Source organism: Rhagoletis zephyria, unplaced genomic scaffold, assembly GCF_001687245.7.
Source record: "Rhagoletis zephyria isolate East Lansing unplaced genomic scaffold, Rhagoletis_zephyria_1.1 Rzeph_scaffold_07042, whole genome shotgun sequence".
Lineage (NCBI taxonomy): Eukaryota > Metazoa > Arthropoda > Insecta > Diptera > Tephritidae > Rhagoletis > Rhagoletis zephyria.
This window is the reverse complement of record NW_016164125.1, coordinates 1-15,554: the sequence shown is the minus strand read 5'-3', so window position 1 is coordinate 15,554 and position 15,554 is coordinate 1. Positions and strand designations below refer to the sequence as shown.

Genomic DNA, 15,554 nt, shown 5'->3' with positions numbered 1-15,554 from the left:
CGATGTGTCGGCAGCGATCGGTGCAATGAAAGTTGGAATGCTGCCAAGAAGGATTAAAATTCAATGCTGCCCAAAGCATCCCATACGGAGCTAAAATGTGAAATGCAAAGTGAGAGTGCGAAATGTGAAATGCAAAATGCGAAATCATATGTGATGTTAAAAAAATTTTAAGAAAATATCTCAATGCATAAGAAAGCAAATCGAAAATATTTTTCAATTTAAGTAAAATTTTGCCATAAGCAGTAGGAAAACAAATTAAGCAATGAAACTATCACTGCTCGCCCTGCTGTTCGTCTGTCTTGTACGCAAAGGTAGCGTGCGAAATTAAAATGCATTTTAAATTTTCCAAACAACTAACTAGTTATTGATTTACTTGCCCTTGCAGAAGCGCCTGCTATTCTTTTCAATCAAATGGATGTGAAGAGTTTCGTCAACAGTGGCGTCCTGGATTTGAATGTTTTGCGTTGTTTTCTGCATAATAAAAATGTTTGCCCGAGTCCATATATAATGTACCGATTATTTGCGCCGTAAGTGTTAAAAGTGTTTATTGATTTAAAAAAATAAAAATAAAAATATGCCTCAATATTTTGTATTTGGAAATTATGAGTTCAAGTGTAAATATGTATATTAGCCAAGTCTTCTCAACACAATTTACTCAGCGTACGTAAATCCCAGTACATTAAATAAAATACAAAAATTACGAGACCTCTTCTTGCTGAGGTATAAGAAGCCACAAATCCAATACTTTGATATGATTCAAAAAGACTTTACCCTTCATGGCTTTGAACTTCCAGTAGTGGTCTTCCTTTTTCAGGATGTCTAAAAATTACTAATCACCTTCCTGATGAGCTCATTGTTAATGGTATACCCGCCACTGTGCGTAATATCCGTATACCCGAATCCGGGAAGTGACATAAAACGTGTTGTTAGTTTCTTTCTCTTTTCATATTTTTGTAACTAAATATGATAACACCGTGCAACAGTAAATTTTGCACAAAAAAATTTTATATATTCGCGAAAACTATATTTTTATTTTTTCTCTCTGACGTCAGAATTTTTGTTTTTAAGACTTTGAAATTTGAAAAATATAATTATTTAAAAAAATTATTAAAAAGCTTAAGTGCAATTTAAAACAACAGTATGACTATCAAATTAAAGAGAAAATTCTGTAGAATTAAGGCCGATTAAATTTTGCGTCGATTAGTTATTGAAAATGTCCTTTTAACATTTTATCATTGCATTTTATTGAAATTTTACAATAATTATTTTTGAAAAAATTATATGTTAAGGACTATAATGCACATCCTCAAATTTCGTCATTCTAACTTTATTCGCTTAAAAAATAAAACTAATTAAAAGATCATTCTCAACACCTAGTAGTCCTTGTGAACCAAAAAATCTTTAAGGTTTTTAATTCTACAGAACTTTCGCTTTCATTTGGTACCCATACCATACATTGGAATAAATTTTTTAAATAATTTTTGGAATTAATCATATCTTTGAAACTAAAAAGTCCTTTTCAAAAATCCTGACATCAGAGAGAACAACTAAAACGCAGTTTTTCTATATTTGGCAATAAGAATGCTTCGTGTGTTTCGAAATTTTTTTGTTTTTGTTGCACGGTGTAATAATGGCCTGGGGTATGCACCTTTCTACTTACGGTGGATAAACCGATTATGCAGTGACCCTTAAGAACCCTCATAAGAGAGTGGATGCTTTTTCTGTTTAAACTTAAGAGTAACGATGTGCGTTTTCCCCCCTATGAAGTCCAGATAATCCTAGAGATTTCGTGAACGACAGCTCATGGATGCCTAACACTTTCGAGTAATAGACTATACGATACAGTGGTCGAGGATGTGAAAATACTTCTATGGTCATAGTTCAGGTAGGGATCTGCTCTTCCGTCTTACTTGGAAGTTTAGAGCCATCTGTATAATAGAGTACGGCATTAGGCTTATCGAAAGCAAGCGAGAATTCGAATGATTAACAAGGTAGTCCACGATGTGCCTAAGAGAGCTTAAAAACCCAAGGTTTCGCCGATACCTTAACCTGCTTCCTTAGGTCTTACTGCAGTAAAACGCTCACCTCTCGAACGCACATTAGTACAAAGTGACTAATTACGACGACAAAAATTGAAAAACAAAATTCTTTAAATCTTAAGGTATTGGCCCAATGCAGGCTTGCTTTGCTTGCCTCGCTTTGAGAACTGTCAGAAGTTATTTGGAATATACTAAAACGTATGAAGGCTGGCCAAATGGCAGCTTTGCTTCACTTGCTTTAAGCGCCTCAAAGTTTCAAATAGGCAAATGTTTTATTTGAAAGCGCTTTGTAGGCTTTTGACAAAAAGGTATGTTCCCGTTCTAAATGAATTCAAACTGTTGCGTTCTTTTATGAACAAAAATTTTCTTACGTAATTAAAAAAAAAATAATATAAATTATTCAGAGTTTAATAAAAGTGATTATATGTTTCCATATTTACATTTAACATATCGCTGACTGAAAAGTTGCTAAGTGTATTTTTCAAATTTTACAGGAACTTTGAATACAACATTTTGCGTGTTTAAAGCAAAGCAAAACTCCATACGAATCAAAAGGATTCGATCTTTATTAAATTCGTATTATTTTGGCCTTATCGGATTTTCGGGGCCTCTTCTGGACTTAGAAAATTTGCCTTCCATTGAATATAAATGAGAAAAAATAAAACAAGTACCTTTATCCTTAATTTCTCTTGCTTCCTATATCACGAGGTTTCACAGATTGTGGACTTAGCAACTTTTCACACAAAGCTAGCGATATTTATGATGTCAAACTACTGGCCAGTCGTCTCTTGAAATATTGGATTTTTTGTTTTTGTTTTTAATAAATGTACTTATAGCTATATATGTAATAATTATTATCATTCCTTTGAAATGAAAAAATTAATTCGCATCAATTTAAAAATAAATCAGAAAAGATTGCTTGTATTTTTTTTTAGTATTCTGGAATTTCGTGGGAAAATTATTCTTAGTGTAAGGGAACAGACCTTAATTTTTTAACTACACAGCTGGTAGCTTTAACAGCGTTCCAAGCCGCCATTTGGCCAAACGAGTTTTTGAAGTAAATCAAAGCAAATTAAAGTAAGTAAGGCGAGCAAAGCAAGCCTGCATTGGGCCAGCGCCTTTATCACAAATATATTTATAATACTTTTTATAAACCAGTCCACAACGTCACATACAAATTTTGACATTTAACGCAACGTAGTAGCTTTAGCAGGAGCCCTAAGTTGGGTTTTCTATCGTGCGTGGAATTAAACATTTTTTTGTTTGAAGCGGTGATAAAATAATTTCGCTTGCTCTTTATTCTTATTATTAAATAGCAAAATGGATAGCGAAGCGTATTTTTTATTTAAAAAATTTTTCAATTTTTATATTAACGAGAGTTATAAAAAAAGTTCCAAAGAGTACAGCAACCTCTCTTCAATAGTTCGAAGATCCAATAAATCGCCTATACTGGGACAATTTGACTGATTTCAATGACAATTCGTACATAGGGATATTCGAGATCACTGATTACGAATATCATATTGAGTTTTCGAAACTCAAAATGGCAGGCGGACGAATTAAAAAAAAAACTATATATTCTTATGAAAGTTGGAATCCAGGTGTTTTTAAGGTACCTGACTACGAAATTTATATTATATTTGCAAAATTCAAAATGGCGGAAAATGTTTCTCATACGTCATGCCGCACAATATATTGTCTGTCGTCTTTCCTGCTCATACATTTATCATCCAAAAAATTATTTGTCATTTTCATTTGCCTATTCACCATTCTTTTATTTACATATATTTTATATGTTCTTCGTTTTACAAATTTTTTTTTGTTTTTAATTTTTTCCTTGTTAAAGTTTGAATATTTTCATAAAATATTCACACTAAATATCTTAAAATTTTGACGCGATACGGATTTTCTGAAAATGTTTTCGTAATCTAGAGAGCAAAATTAAGTTTAAGTGTTTGGCCGACTAGCTGAGATATTTTTTCCTCCCTATTGTGACTAAATAGGTCATTTTGGAAATCATAGAATAGAACAGAAAAGAATTTTGGAAATCAAATATTAAATTCGTAATCAGTGACTCTGAGAGTTGTTGGTCATTCCGCGCTTACAATCCACAATTATTTGAAAAAAGTCGTCCGCCATAATGGATTCGCCATTTTGAATTTTGAAAATTTAATACCCGTTTCGAAATTAGCGACGACGAATGCCCCTGGATACAAAATTTCATAACAGTCAATAATTTTTTTAAAATAGTCGTCCGCCAACTTCCATTGAAATATGTCAAATACAAATGGAGTAAACATTTTTTGTCGTCCTATATTCGATTGCGATTAGATTTGAGACCAGATCCTAAGTGAAGAATTTGCTAGAGCTGTATGTATATATTTTGGTTTTCTATCGCTTGATGCCGGTTGCACTCTTCGATGGCGCTATGCACTAAAGGAATTTGAAATTTTTTTTATTCTTCGAACTTAGGCGGGTCTGCCACTCGTACATTTGCACTAGAGCAAAAGAGGTTCCAACCTGCGGCTGGCTTAGTTCTCATTAAGCCTGTCTGGCAAGCGTCTCATACAAATGTCAATTCTTTTGCTTTTTTAATCGACTGATAGCCACGTCGGTAGCCACCTGTCTAATTGTTTTTCATATCCAATTGTTGATGTAATGCGAGTTCGGCATGGTCGCTTGGTCTCCTTTTCATCTCCCGTATTTTATTTCAGTGCTTAAGAGAAACCTTCCGTTGCATGATCGGAACGTGGTTCAAATGCATCTGAAACGGTAAAGAGTTCTTTAAAGAAGCCAGAAAAATAGAGAGTACCTATGGCTCTTTCAGCTCTGTTAGTGCAATCGATTTATTCAAAGTTTAAATTTAATTACTTTTTTAATTAATATACCCATTTATATATATAAATACTATATTTAACCACCAAATAAAGGAGATGCCATGCCATGCCATGCCATGCATGTGAGTCAGTAAAAGTTTTCCATTTAACACAAATCGCAACGTGTTTATGGAATAATTTATTTTTATACGCAAACAGTGTCAGTGTGTCATGATGAGAAGCGCGACAAACTTGCATTGGCAAGCATAAAAGCAAAAACAAAGCCAAGCAAAACGTGAAAATAAAAGCGATGTAGCATTTGGAAAGGATTGGCCTACGCTAGCCAAAATGAAAAGGCCAGCTGAACGACCGGTTCCGACCTGGTGTTGACAACGGTAGCGAGCTTGAATTAAACGCTCAACGCAAATAATAAATACTTGAACACACACCACTGTAATATCGTATAGTATTTTAAAAAAATTAGCTACATTCAGTTAGTGGCTGATCACCAGCCACACTCGCAGCTCCAAGTGGCAACGAACAATTTCGGTGGCAGCATCGATAGATAGAATTGGCCGACAAATGAAATACTCAACATCCCACCACATAATTCCTGTATGGGGCTGTGACTGCCTCATCTGGCCTGAACTGTAACTGATTCACTTTGGTAAGCCGGTTACAGCATTTCAAGTGCGAGCAACTGCTTGTATTTAATCAAGTGATCGAGTGCGCGTAATTGGAGCGGCGAATGACTGCACTGCGCGTGTGCGTCGGCGTGTGTTAGTTTGCCGCATATAAAAGGTGTTTAAACTTTTTCTATGTTAAATATTTATACCAAAACTGTCGCATTGCTGTAATCCAGTTCACATGCAACTTGTGTGCAATATTATTGAAGGATTTATATGTCTTACGACGGTTGCGGCTGTCAATGACAAATGCAGTTGGGAAGCGGACGTTGACCATCCGATTAATGTTACACATTTGGGGATGCGATCACATTCGGATTTGTAGTTCCTGCCAATATACAAATTGCTGGTATTAATGTGTACCTTCTTACATTGTAAGGATCGAAGCAATGTCGCGAACTCTTGTGGAGTTGGATACTAAGCACCCTACGTGCAGTTGGACTAAAGGGATGCTATTGAACTGAATCGTTACACATATATACTCGTTACCCAATTAGAAGCGCTCCCCAAGGAGGAGTTTTATTTGCACAGCTTGGGTGTTGACACTGAACGTCTGGAACCCAAAAAAGAGTAGTGAATGTATTGGTATATGCAGATGAGTTGTTTGGTGGTAAGTCTCAATTCGAGCAAACGAGAAGTGATCCTGTTTATAACAGAAAACGAAAGGATTTCAATTCAGGCTCCAAGGCGAAGTAGCTGAACGTTTTAATAGACACCAATCTCAGTTGGCGGCCGCTGTGGTGTCGTGGTTAGCTGTGCGAGCTACCACTCCGCAGGTCCTGGGGTCAATCGCGGTTCAACCCAGAAAAAAAATAAATAAATTAAAAAACAAAAACGTAATTTTTTTTCTAATAGCGGTCGCTCTTCGGCAGGCAATCGCAAACCTGCTGCCATGAAAAAAGCGCCTCTCATAAAAACAACAACAAGGCGCATGCCGCAAATCGGAGGAGAAACTCGGCCAAACACTAACATATGTTGGAAAACAGATATCGAGGGATAGGTATAACAATTCTATACATATGTAATTATAGCCAATTATGTGTCCCCAACACAGAGTGCCTTCAAAAGAATGCTGGGAGTCACTTGGGGCCAGTCACTTAGCCTGACTCAATGGTTGCTCTAAAGAAAATCCTCAGTTAACCGCCTATTGACCTTTTCGCGGAAAATCGTGCAGAAAAATTCGCAGATAGGTTGACGGCCATAGGGGAATTCTATCACATAACCTTTGGGTCAGGCGGCCATTAAGGCCTTGTTGTCGTATCTTACAATATGCTCGAAACTAATCACAGAGTGAAGGATTCTTTTATACTTAGTAAGTAGTCAGCTTGATTTAGATTTGGTTTGGGTTCCTGGTCATCGCAGCATTCCCGGAAACGAAGCTGCAGGCGAGGCAGCCAGAGAGAGTTTCGCATTGGTCTCGATCGAGGATCGGATCCCACCCCCTGAAATTCTGTATTAGGAACATATGAGTTCACAACGTTACGAGAACTATCTGATATGAGTCTCTACAAAATACTCAACTTTACCAACCACAGCTGTTGGTTCTAACATATTCAGTCGAGGTATATGGCACTCAAATGACACTTAATTGCTATTTGGACGTAAAAGTTTTTTCGACACCATTCTAGCCTAACCTATAAAAACCGCATGGTGCATGATGCGAAGGGTTATATAAGTATTTTTTAACTTACATTCCATAAGTTACATAAGTGTTTACACCAAGAAAGGGGGCTCAAGTGAAAGTACAGATAATTAACCGGTGCGCTTTTTTTGCATTAACGAATGGCTTTATTAGCTCTCCAATTCGAAAATTAGCTGAAAATTGCAATCACGCAACTGCGGACTGCGCTGCTTACCAAAAAATTTTCTTCTTTTTCTCTTCTATTTAATACGAACTCATTAACACTTCAAGTTTAGATGAAGTGAATTAAAAAGTAAAAGGCATTTGAACTCTCAACTTTCTGGGCGTCACTAAATTGAGAAAACAAAATCACTTTGAAATGGCTAATTAATAGATTTGCTATGTGATTTTAAATAAGTGTGTCATATCTGTAAACATACATACATACGTACATAACTATACGCATATTCAGACATTGAAAATCGGTTCAAGCTTCTTTTTTTTTTGTTTTTGAACAATTCAGCGCGAACTCTAGGGAAAATGTGTATTATTTGTTTTTATTTTTTATTTTTGCACTCTTACTTTTATTTTGTTGCCTTTGGCTAAGCGGACTGTTACTATTATCTAATCACTTACTCGTATTTATATATGTACATATCTTAGCGCCACCGTTATTAATTTCAATTACAACACATAAATACATACATATATACAGCATGCCTTTTGAGTATTTACGTCCAACCATTCGCTCTCCCAATTTCAATTTCATTTTCATTCATAATTATAGGTTATGTAGTCGCGTGCCAGTGCGCGCCAAAATTCAGACTATAAAACCCGCGAACGCATAGCGCCGTAACTGTATAACAACTGCATTGTCAATTTGGTGTCGGAAGAGGGTGAATTGTGTAGTGTCGCTAGTCATTTTTTTTTTTTTCAACTTTTTAATGGATATTTTTTATTAGTTATTATGAGTAATGAAGTCATAATTGCAAGTAGGTATAAATGGCTGCGATTTTATCGTCCTAACACCAGTAATTTTTGAGTTGGTGGTAAAATTGCTTACCATAAAGTAAGCGAGTGCTTAATCTTGTTATTATTTATGTTCATATATGCATGTATGTATGTGCATACTTAGGTGCGTGTACTATGCATTTTTTAGCGTCTGCATGTTTTGCATCTTGCGGAACTAATTTTTAAGCAGCCATATATACTATAATGCTAATCATAACTATAATGCCTATCGCATATCAAAAAGTTTTGACTTTTTATTATTTTTAGCAATTTTTTTTTTTTTGTTGAAGGTGTTCCACATTTTCCCGATATAAAAACATCGTCCAACATATTTCGTATGGAATAAAATGATTGACATCTTCAAAAAAACAAATACCAAAAATCAGCTGTAAGTCCTGCCCACTTCACAATTGCACTTTATGTAAGGAATATAATTGAAAATCTCGAAAGTTTGTTGATTTGTTTTAAATATGGCACAAAAGTTTAAAACTTGGCTTTATACGATTTTTGTTAAAGAATAAAATATATTAGAATAAATGGTCAAAACTTGTCAATATGTGTGCGAAAGGTACTTACGGTTGGCTAGGTTAGGTTAGAATGGTGGCGGAAGAACTATTACGCCCAAGTGGAAGCTAAGTGCCATTTTGATATCATATACCTCGAATGAATATGTCAAAACCAACCGGCGCGCCAGGGTGTGGTTGATAAAGTAGAATATGTTGTGGGGGGACTTATCAGAGAGCTCTCGCAACGATGTGATCTCATATGCTCCTAGCATGGTATTTCCGATCCTCAGGACAGCTGGACATTTGCAAAGAACGTGCTTTACTGTTTCCTGCCCGTTCTCATCTCTGCAGCTTGTACAGAAGTCGTTGTCCAACCGGCCAATGCCAAATAAAAGTCGCTACAAGCCTTGCAACGTCAGATCTGGGTCTTCTCAATAAGTTATGTGTGCTCCTAAGATTGTTCCACATGAGTTTGGATATACGGCACCCGCCGAGCGCCCCTTTTGATCCGATTTCTGAATATTGTGGAGAAAGATGTCTCTATATAAAGTTCCTGTTAGGCGTGAGATCCGGCCCTCGATCGACACCAATGTGGAACCCTCACTGGCCAACTCGACTGCGGCCTCAAGTTCCTCGGCTCTTGACGGAAAAATGACCCCGTAAGGCTTGTGAAACTCTGTTTCAGGTCATATGTAATCGGCAGCCAGTCTCATCTTAGGTAGCAATCGAGAAATTATACAGCTTCTCTGGGTTCACTCTAAGGCTAGATTGCCCGGCTCATCAGCATATTTAGCTCTGCTAAAATTCCATCAATGATATTACTCACCACAGATGGGAATAACCCGGTTACAAAAACCACTACATTGTCAGCGTAGGCCACTACTTTTACTCCCCCCTGGTTGAGCTTGAGTAGTGCTGTTCCAATGACTTCATGCCTCAGGCATGCCATCGCCGTGGAGAATCCCGGACGTCCGCGTCTAGAACCCTCTCGAAATTTTGAGAACAATGGAAGTTAAGCTAATTAACAAAAAAAAAAACGTTGGCGAAGACGTGCCCTCGCCCACCAGGTTTTGGGATGAAAACCACTTTCACTCGGCTATGCATCCAATGAAAATAGACAAAAGCAATGGCATGATAGCATCATCCACAGTTTGCAACAAGATAGGGATGATACCGTCTGGCCGCGGGCTTTTGTAAGGCGAGAAGGACTTCAAGGCTCATGATATTGAAGGCTTTGTGAGAATTGACTCTGACGTATGCCGACGACATCAATATTATCGGTAAAAACAAGGGCTACGTCTGTTCTGCCTTCTCAAGATTGGATAGAGAAGCAAAGCGAATGGGTCTGGTGGTGAACGACGTCATCACACAAGCAGTCAGAGCATACGCATCTTGGCGCCCACGTCACTGTTGACAGTTACAAGTTTGAAAAAGTAGATGACTTCATTTATTTGGGAACCAGCGTTAACACCGATAATAATGCCAGCATAGAAATCCAACGCATAATCACTCTTGCCAACAAATGCTTCTTTGGACTGAGTCCTCTATCGTCGTACAAAGATCACACTCTATAAGTCACTCATCATGCCTGTGTTGGGGTATGACGCGGAGGCATGGACAATGAAAACATCTGATGAAGCGGCTCTTGGAGTTTTCGAGAGAAATATTCTGCGAAAGATTTGCGGACCTTTACGCGTTGGCGATGGTGAATATCGCAGACGATTTAACGATGAGCTGTATGAGCTTTACAACGATATATGTAGACATAAGGCAGCAAATTAAAATTCAGCGGCTCCACTGGCTTGGCCATGTCATTCGAATGGACAGAAACGCTCCTGCTCTAAAAGTATTCAACGCGGGCCGCGATGCTGGTAACAGAGTAAGAGCAAGGCCTCTTCTGTTTTGGAAAGACCAGATGGAGAAGGACTTGGCTTCACTTGGCATTTCCAATTGGCCGCAGTTAGCACGGAAGAGAAATGACTGGACTCGGCCAAAATCGCTTAGGCGGTTACAGCGCCAATAAAGAAGAAGAAGAAGATATGCTGAGCTCCAGCGTACCTTCTTGGAAGCTGGATGAACACTTTTTCAGAATTTCCCGGAAAATGTGTGTTAACAAGCAACCTGATTGAGTCTTTCAGTGACTTAAAGAAACACCAAGGTGAATACGAAGACGATAACGACTAAACCGAGGAAAAAAATCTTCGAGACTCTTAAAAAACAGTAAAGCGACCGAATTTCGGCAGTAACTGGCGCTTGTTGTAAAGCATTGATGCTTAACCAAACCGGTGTACGTAACAAATCGTACATTTGTAATACTCAATGCGTCAAAGTCAATGTCATTGCTGTAATATTTACAGTTACCATTAATGCTTTATTTGTATTAATATTTCTGCTTTGCTAATCGGCAGTTATCGGTGTGTTTTATTGCTCGCTCGCTTAGTTGTTCATGAATTTGTTTTACAAGAGTGCACTCATATTTACGATGTTGTTGTTGTTGCTGTTGCTGTTGCACTCATCTACCAGTTTAGTTACGGCAAGTTGAATTTTTGCTGATGGCTGCATGCTCACCGTTATTAGCGCAGATTTCGCACACCACCTGCAATTCAAATTTAATTCAATTTCATATAGCACATACATACATACATACATACAAACAAACATGCCCTCTGGGAACAGTAGTAGATAATGCATTACAAGCGTGAAAAATTATGTAATGCATATCTTATGAGTTTTAGGTTATATTACTGATTAATATGTAAAAATATGTAATCAGCATTCTAATATATCCAAAAAGTGCCAAAAAATGCTTACGAAATCACATACATCCCTCGTTACTTTTTTTATGACATCGCCTAGTGGAAAAAAATGCATTTTCAAATGTGGAAGCGGCTGTTTTTCATTTTCCCACTGGGTGCATATTTGCATTAGACATGCACACGTACATACATACATACACATGCGTACGTAACCGCGAATTTGTTTTGCTTCGATTATCCGACGTGGACGCCCATTACTGCACTACATGCCGGCTGCCAGCGAATTATATACCTTTCAATGGCTTCCTAATGGAGTATTGAGCTCTCACTTTTATTTATTTGTTTTTAAAAATTTATATAAATATGTTTGCAGGTACATATCAATATGTAAACATACATACACACACATAAATATATATACATATCAAGCCTAGTGACTGCGACCATTTGATTTAACTACTTTCGTTTATTATTTATTATTTTATCGGCTTTTTCTTTGCTTTGGTTTTCGCCTTTCGACTTTACAGGAAGTCATCACGTCACGGTGTTGCACTGAACATACACAATCCGCTGTCGCTATTCAAGGGTGGCTTCAGTCGCCATCGCGAAACGGCATTCATCGTGCATGGCTTCAATGGCACCGCTGTCGATATGCATTTACAATTTTTGAGAGATGGTGAGCTATGGTGAAAAATATATAGTTAAAATCAGAACAGAATCAAGAATGATAGAATACAAGATTGCGCCGATCAGAGATGATTTTTGAGAATAACTTTTGTGTGACGTCACACTGGTGCAATTGCGAGAGAGAAATGCCAAAACGTGAGCAAGAATGGAAGAAGAAGAAAAAATGTTGCAAGGAAAACGTAAACAAGTTGCACCAGTGTGACGTCATGCAAACAACGATTCTGTCAAATTCGTTAAGAGGGGAATAGCGGTCCGAGATCGGCGCAACCTTTGTATTCTCTCAATCGTGGAACAGAATGAATGGCATACATATGTGTGTATGTATGTATGTACTTTAAGCCCTTTTTAATAATCATTCTTATATGTATTACTAATTTTTGTTTATTTCCAGCTTATTTGTCACGTGATTTCAATGTCATCACTGTCGATTGGCGACCATTAACCCGTTACCCCTGCTATTTGCATGCGTTGATCAATACACGCCTGACTGCTCAATGCACCGCACAGGTACGCGTAAAATTACATATCTGTTGGCATTAGTGTGGTCCAAAAATGCTGCGGAAGAATATGGAAAATGAGGAGACCCGTATTTCGAAAAAACAAATGATGCATATTTAACTTTAAAATTTGACTACCTATTTTTTATAGCGTGCGTGTTTTGAAGATACAAAGAAATATTCTTATTCGATCAAAAAATATTTGTTTTTTAACGATTCCAGTTATAGCAATTTTACCAAAAAATTTTGCCTTCATCTGTAAAGTACATACATATATGCAAATTTAAAGGCTTCGGTTAAATACTAACTGTTTTCAAAACAAAAACTACGAGTCTCCTTATTTTCGATATACTTCATTTCTAGTAGTAGCTGGAAACAAAACGTTGAACCACCCTAATTTACATACATACATATGTATGTTGATTTGCAGGGTACCGAATTTAGGACCTAAAAACTTATAAAAAAGGCAAAATAAAATAACGAAATAGGCAGGAAAAGACACTAGAAATGGAAAGAAAGGCAAAATAAGGCACTAAAAAACTTAAAAATAATTAAAAAAATACATTTATTTTAAAAATGTTTATTATACGAGTAAAAAGAGAAAACCCAATAATTAGTTTTACTAGCATATGCAAATTTTGTACTTTGCTTCTTTGACTATTTTCTCCTTTCGAGTTTTTAACTCACCACAAGATGCATTTTGAAGTTTTCTGGCAGAGTTTTCATTCGATTTTCGCGACTAAAAGCCTTGAATGTACTAAACGTTACGACAGGGAAGTGCCTCTCCTGGGTTGGTTACGATAACCCGTACTACTACAGACAGTTAATCTTAGGGGAAGAGGTGGAGTTGTTTCGACAGGAGATGGAAGCTGTTCAACGGTACAGGAAAAGCGTGCCTGTTCCGCCAACCCAGAGAAAAAGAAGAAGTCACCACAAGGGAGTGTTAAGGGCAAGCCAGTTAGATGTTAAACAGGTAGTGTTTCCGACGTCAGAGGCCGGATATGGCGTAGGCTGTGGAGACCAGGAAAAGGTTGTGGCCAGGAAAAGATTGTGGTCGGTAAATGAAGCAAAGGCAAGCAGTAAAGCCTGTAGACCATGCAATTCATGCCCCGTCAATGAATTTGACATCGACGGAAGAGCGAGGTGTGGAACGACTAGGGAAGTGTCAGCGTTATGACTCAGACTAAGCAGTTGTAATGCGAACGTTGGAGCTGCGAAAGCTTCCGACCAAGGAGGAAGTGTTAGCGGAAAGCCCAATCAGAAAGAAGTACTGGATACAATGGGATAATTTTAAGTTTATATCTGGTTGGTTTCGATTGGATATGAGAAAGCGAAGATGACCGATGCAAAAATTCCGGACCTTCTCAACGAGGTTCGAGGTGGAGAGAACCTGGGAATGAAGAAAAGACTAGAGAGGATTAAGAAAAGATTATATTGGGTTGACTTCCATTAGACGGTCAAAGAGCTGGTAGCAAGATGTGCTAGCGGAGGAGGCATGGGCGCCATGTGAGAGATAAGCCGGCAGCAGGGTTCAAATCGAACCTAGAGAGTTTCATGGAAACGATGTGGTTTTCTTTACAAGCGGCAGCGAAAGGAAGGCTGCACCTTTAAACCACAGTGTAACTGAAAAGGTCCACATGGGGTTGTCAAGCGGCTGAATGACGGATGTTTTGAATCCATTCCGTTGGAAGGCCGAGAAGCAAGATGAAGATGGCCCACTTGGAAAGGCTTACAGCGTTTGGAACAGCAAGCGTGGCTGATGGGGACGATCGGACTTAGGTGGATGGTAGTGTGACGAATACTGCAAAACACGAATGACAGGCCAAAGCAAACAAACAGAGAATGACCGAATGCACCATGAAAGATGCAGGAGCTTTGACGTCGAAAAACGCCAAATGGAATGTCGATTAGTTACGATAAGAATCTTCTCGAGTTGCCATGAGTACGAACGCAGGTATATAAAGGTGTTGCTGCAGCGCACAGAAAGTTCATTTGCGAATCAGCAAGCTACAAATACAGTTGTAAAATAGATAGCTATGAGTACAGATATCAATTGCCTTAAAATTATTGTAAAGTTATGTAAAATACAATTATTTCGAATGTATTTTGAGCGGTAGGATTTGGTAAATCGTCGAAGATCAAAAGAAAATCGTAACAATATGTAAATCTTTCGGCCAGGTTTTTCGGAAAATTGGCCACTGTGCACCGGTAAGATTTGTTTTGTTTTGTTGTTTATTTTTCTGTGCATTGTATAGTATTCGTCCATGCTCATAACAAATTGGCTGTAAACACGCATTTAATAGCTATTATATACATACTTACAATATTTAAGTTTGTTTGTTAAAAATTTTTAGGATTACCTGCATGTATGGTTTAGTGCAGCTGATACAAATATGCAATCATTTTTTAGTCGACTTCTCACAGACTATGTAGTGCTTCAGTTATCTAAGCAATTTCATTATTTGTTTTTATAATTATTTATTTATATTAAGCAACCAAAACAAGTGCAATAAAAAAAAAACAAAACAATTTTAAATTTTTTGCCTAGCCTAGCCTAGCCTTTATGCTAGTAATCCCTCTTTTGCTATTCCGTTAATAAATAATTACAAATTTATGTCAGTTTATGTTCATATTTACCTGTTTCCCTGTTTCAGATTTACTCCTTCCTTACGCATCATGGAGCAGTGCGCGAAAAAATCACCTGCATTGGTCATTCACTGGGTGCGCATATCTGTGGCATGATGTCAAATCATTTATCGATAAAGCAGCATCGGATAATCGGTAAACGGAACATTTGTTTTTACAAGACTGTGTTGTTTTTATTTATGTCGCTTCCTATAAAATTTTCCTGCCATTTTTAATTGCTTTCTAGGCCTCGATCCGGCGCGTCCACTTATCGAACGCAAGAAAGGTCATATCTTTCGCTTATCGATCG

General features: G+C 37.5%; 1 protein-coding gene across 1 annotated transcript; it reads left to right on the top strand.

The window, feature by feature from the left end:
- Positions 1-201: 201 nt before the first annotated feature.
- On the top strand, positions 202-15,547 carry LOC108373799 (endothelial lipase-like; the record flags this gene model as incomplete). Its single annotated transcript, XM_017629754.1, has 6 exons — positions 202-311; positions 386-527; positions 11,963-12,111; positions 12,514-12,629; positions 15,274-15,400; positions 15,492-15,547. Coding segments are annotated over exons 1-6 (639 nt in total), but the record flags the coding sequence as incomplete, so codon positions are not given.
- Between the last annotated feature and the right edge of the window lie 7 nt (positions 15,548-15,554).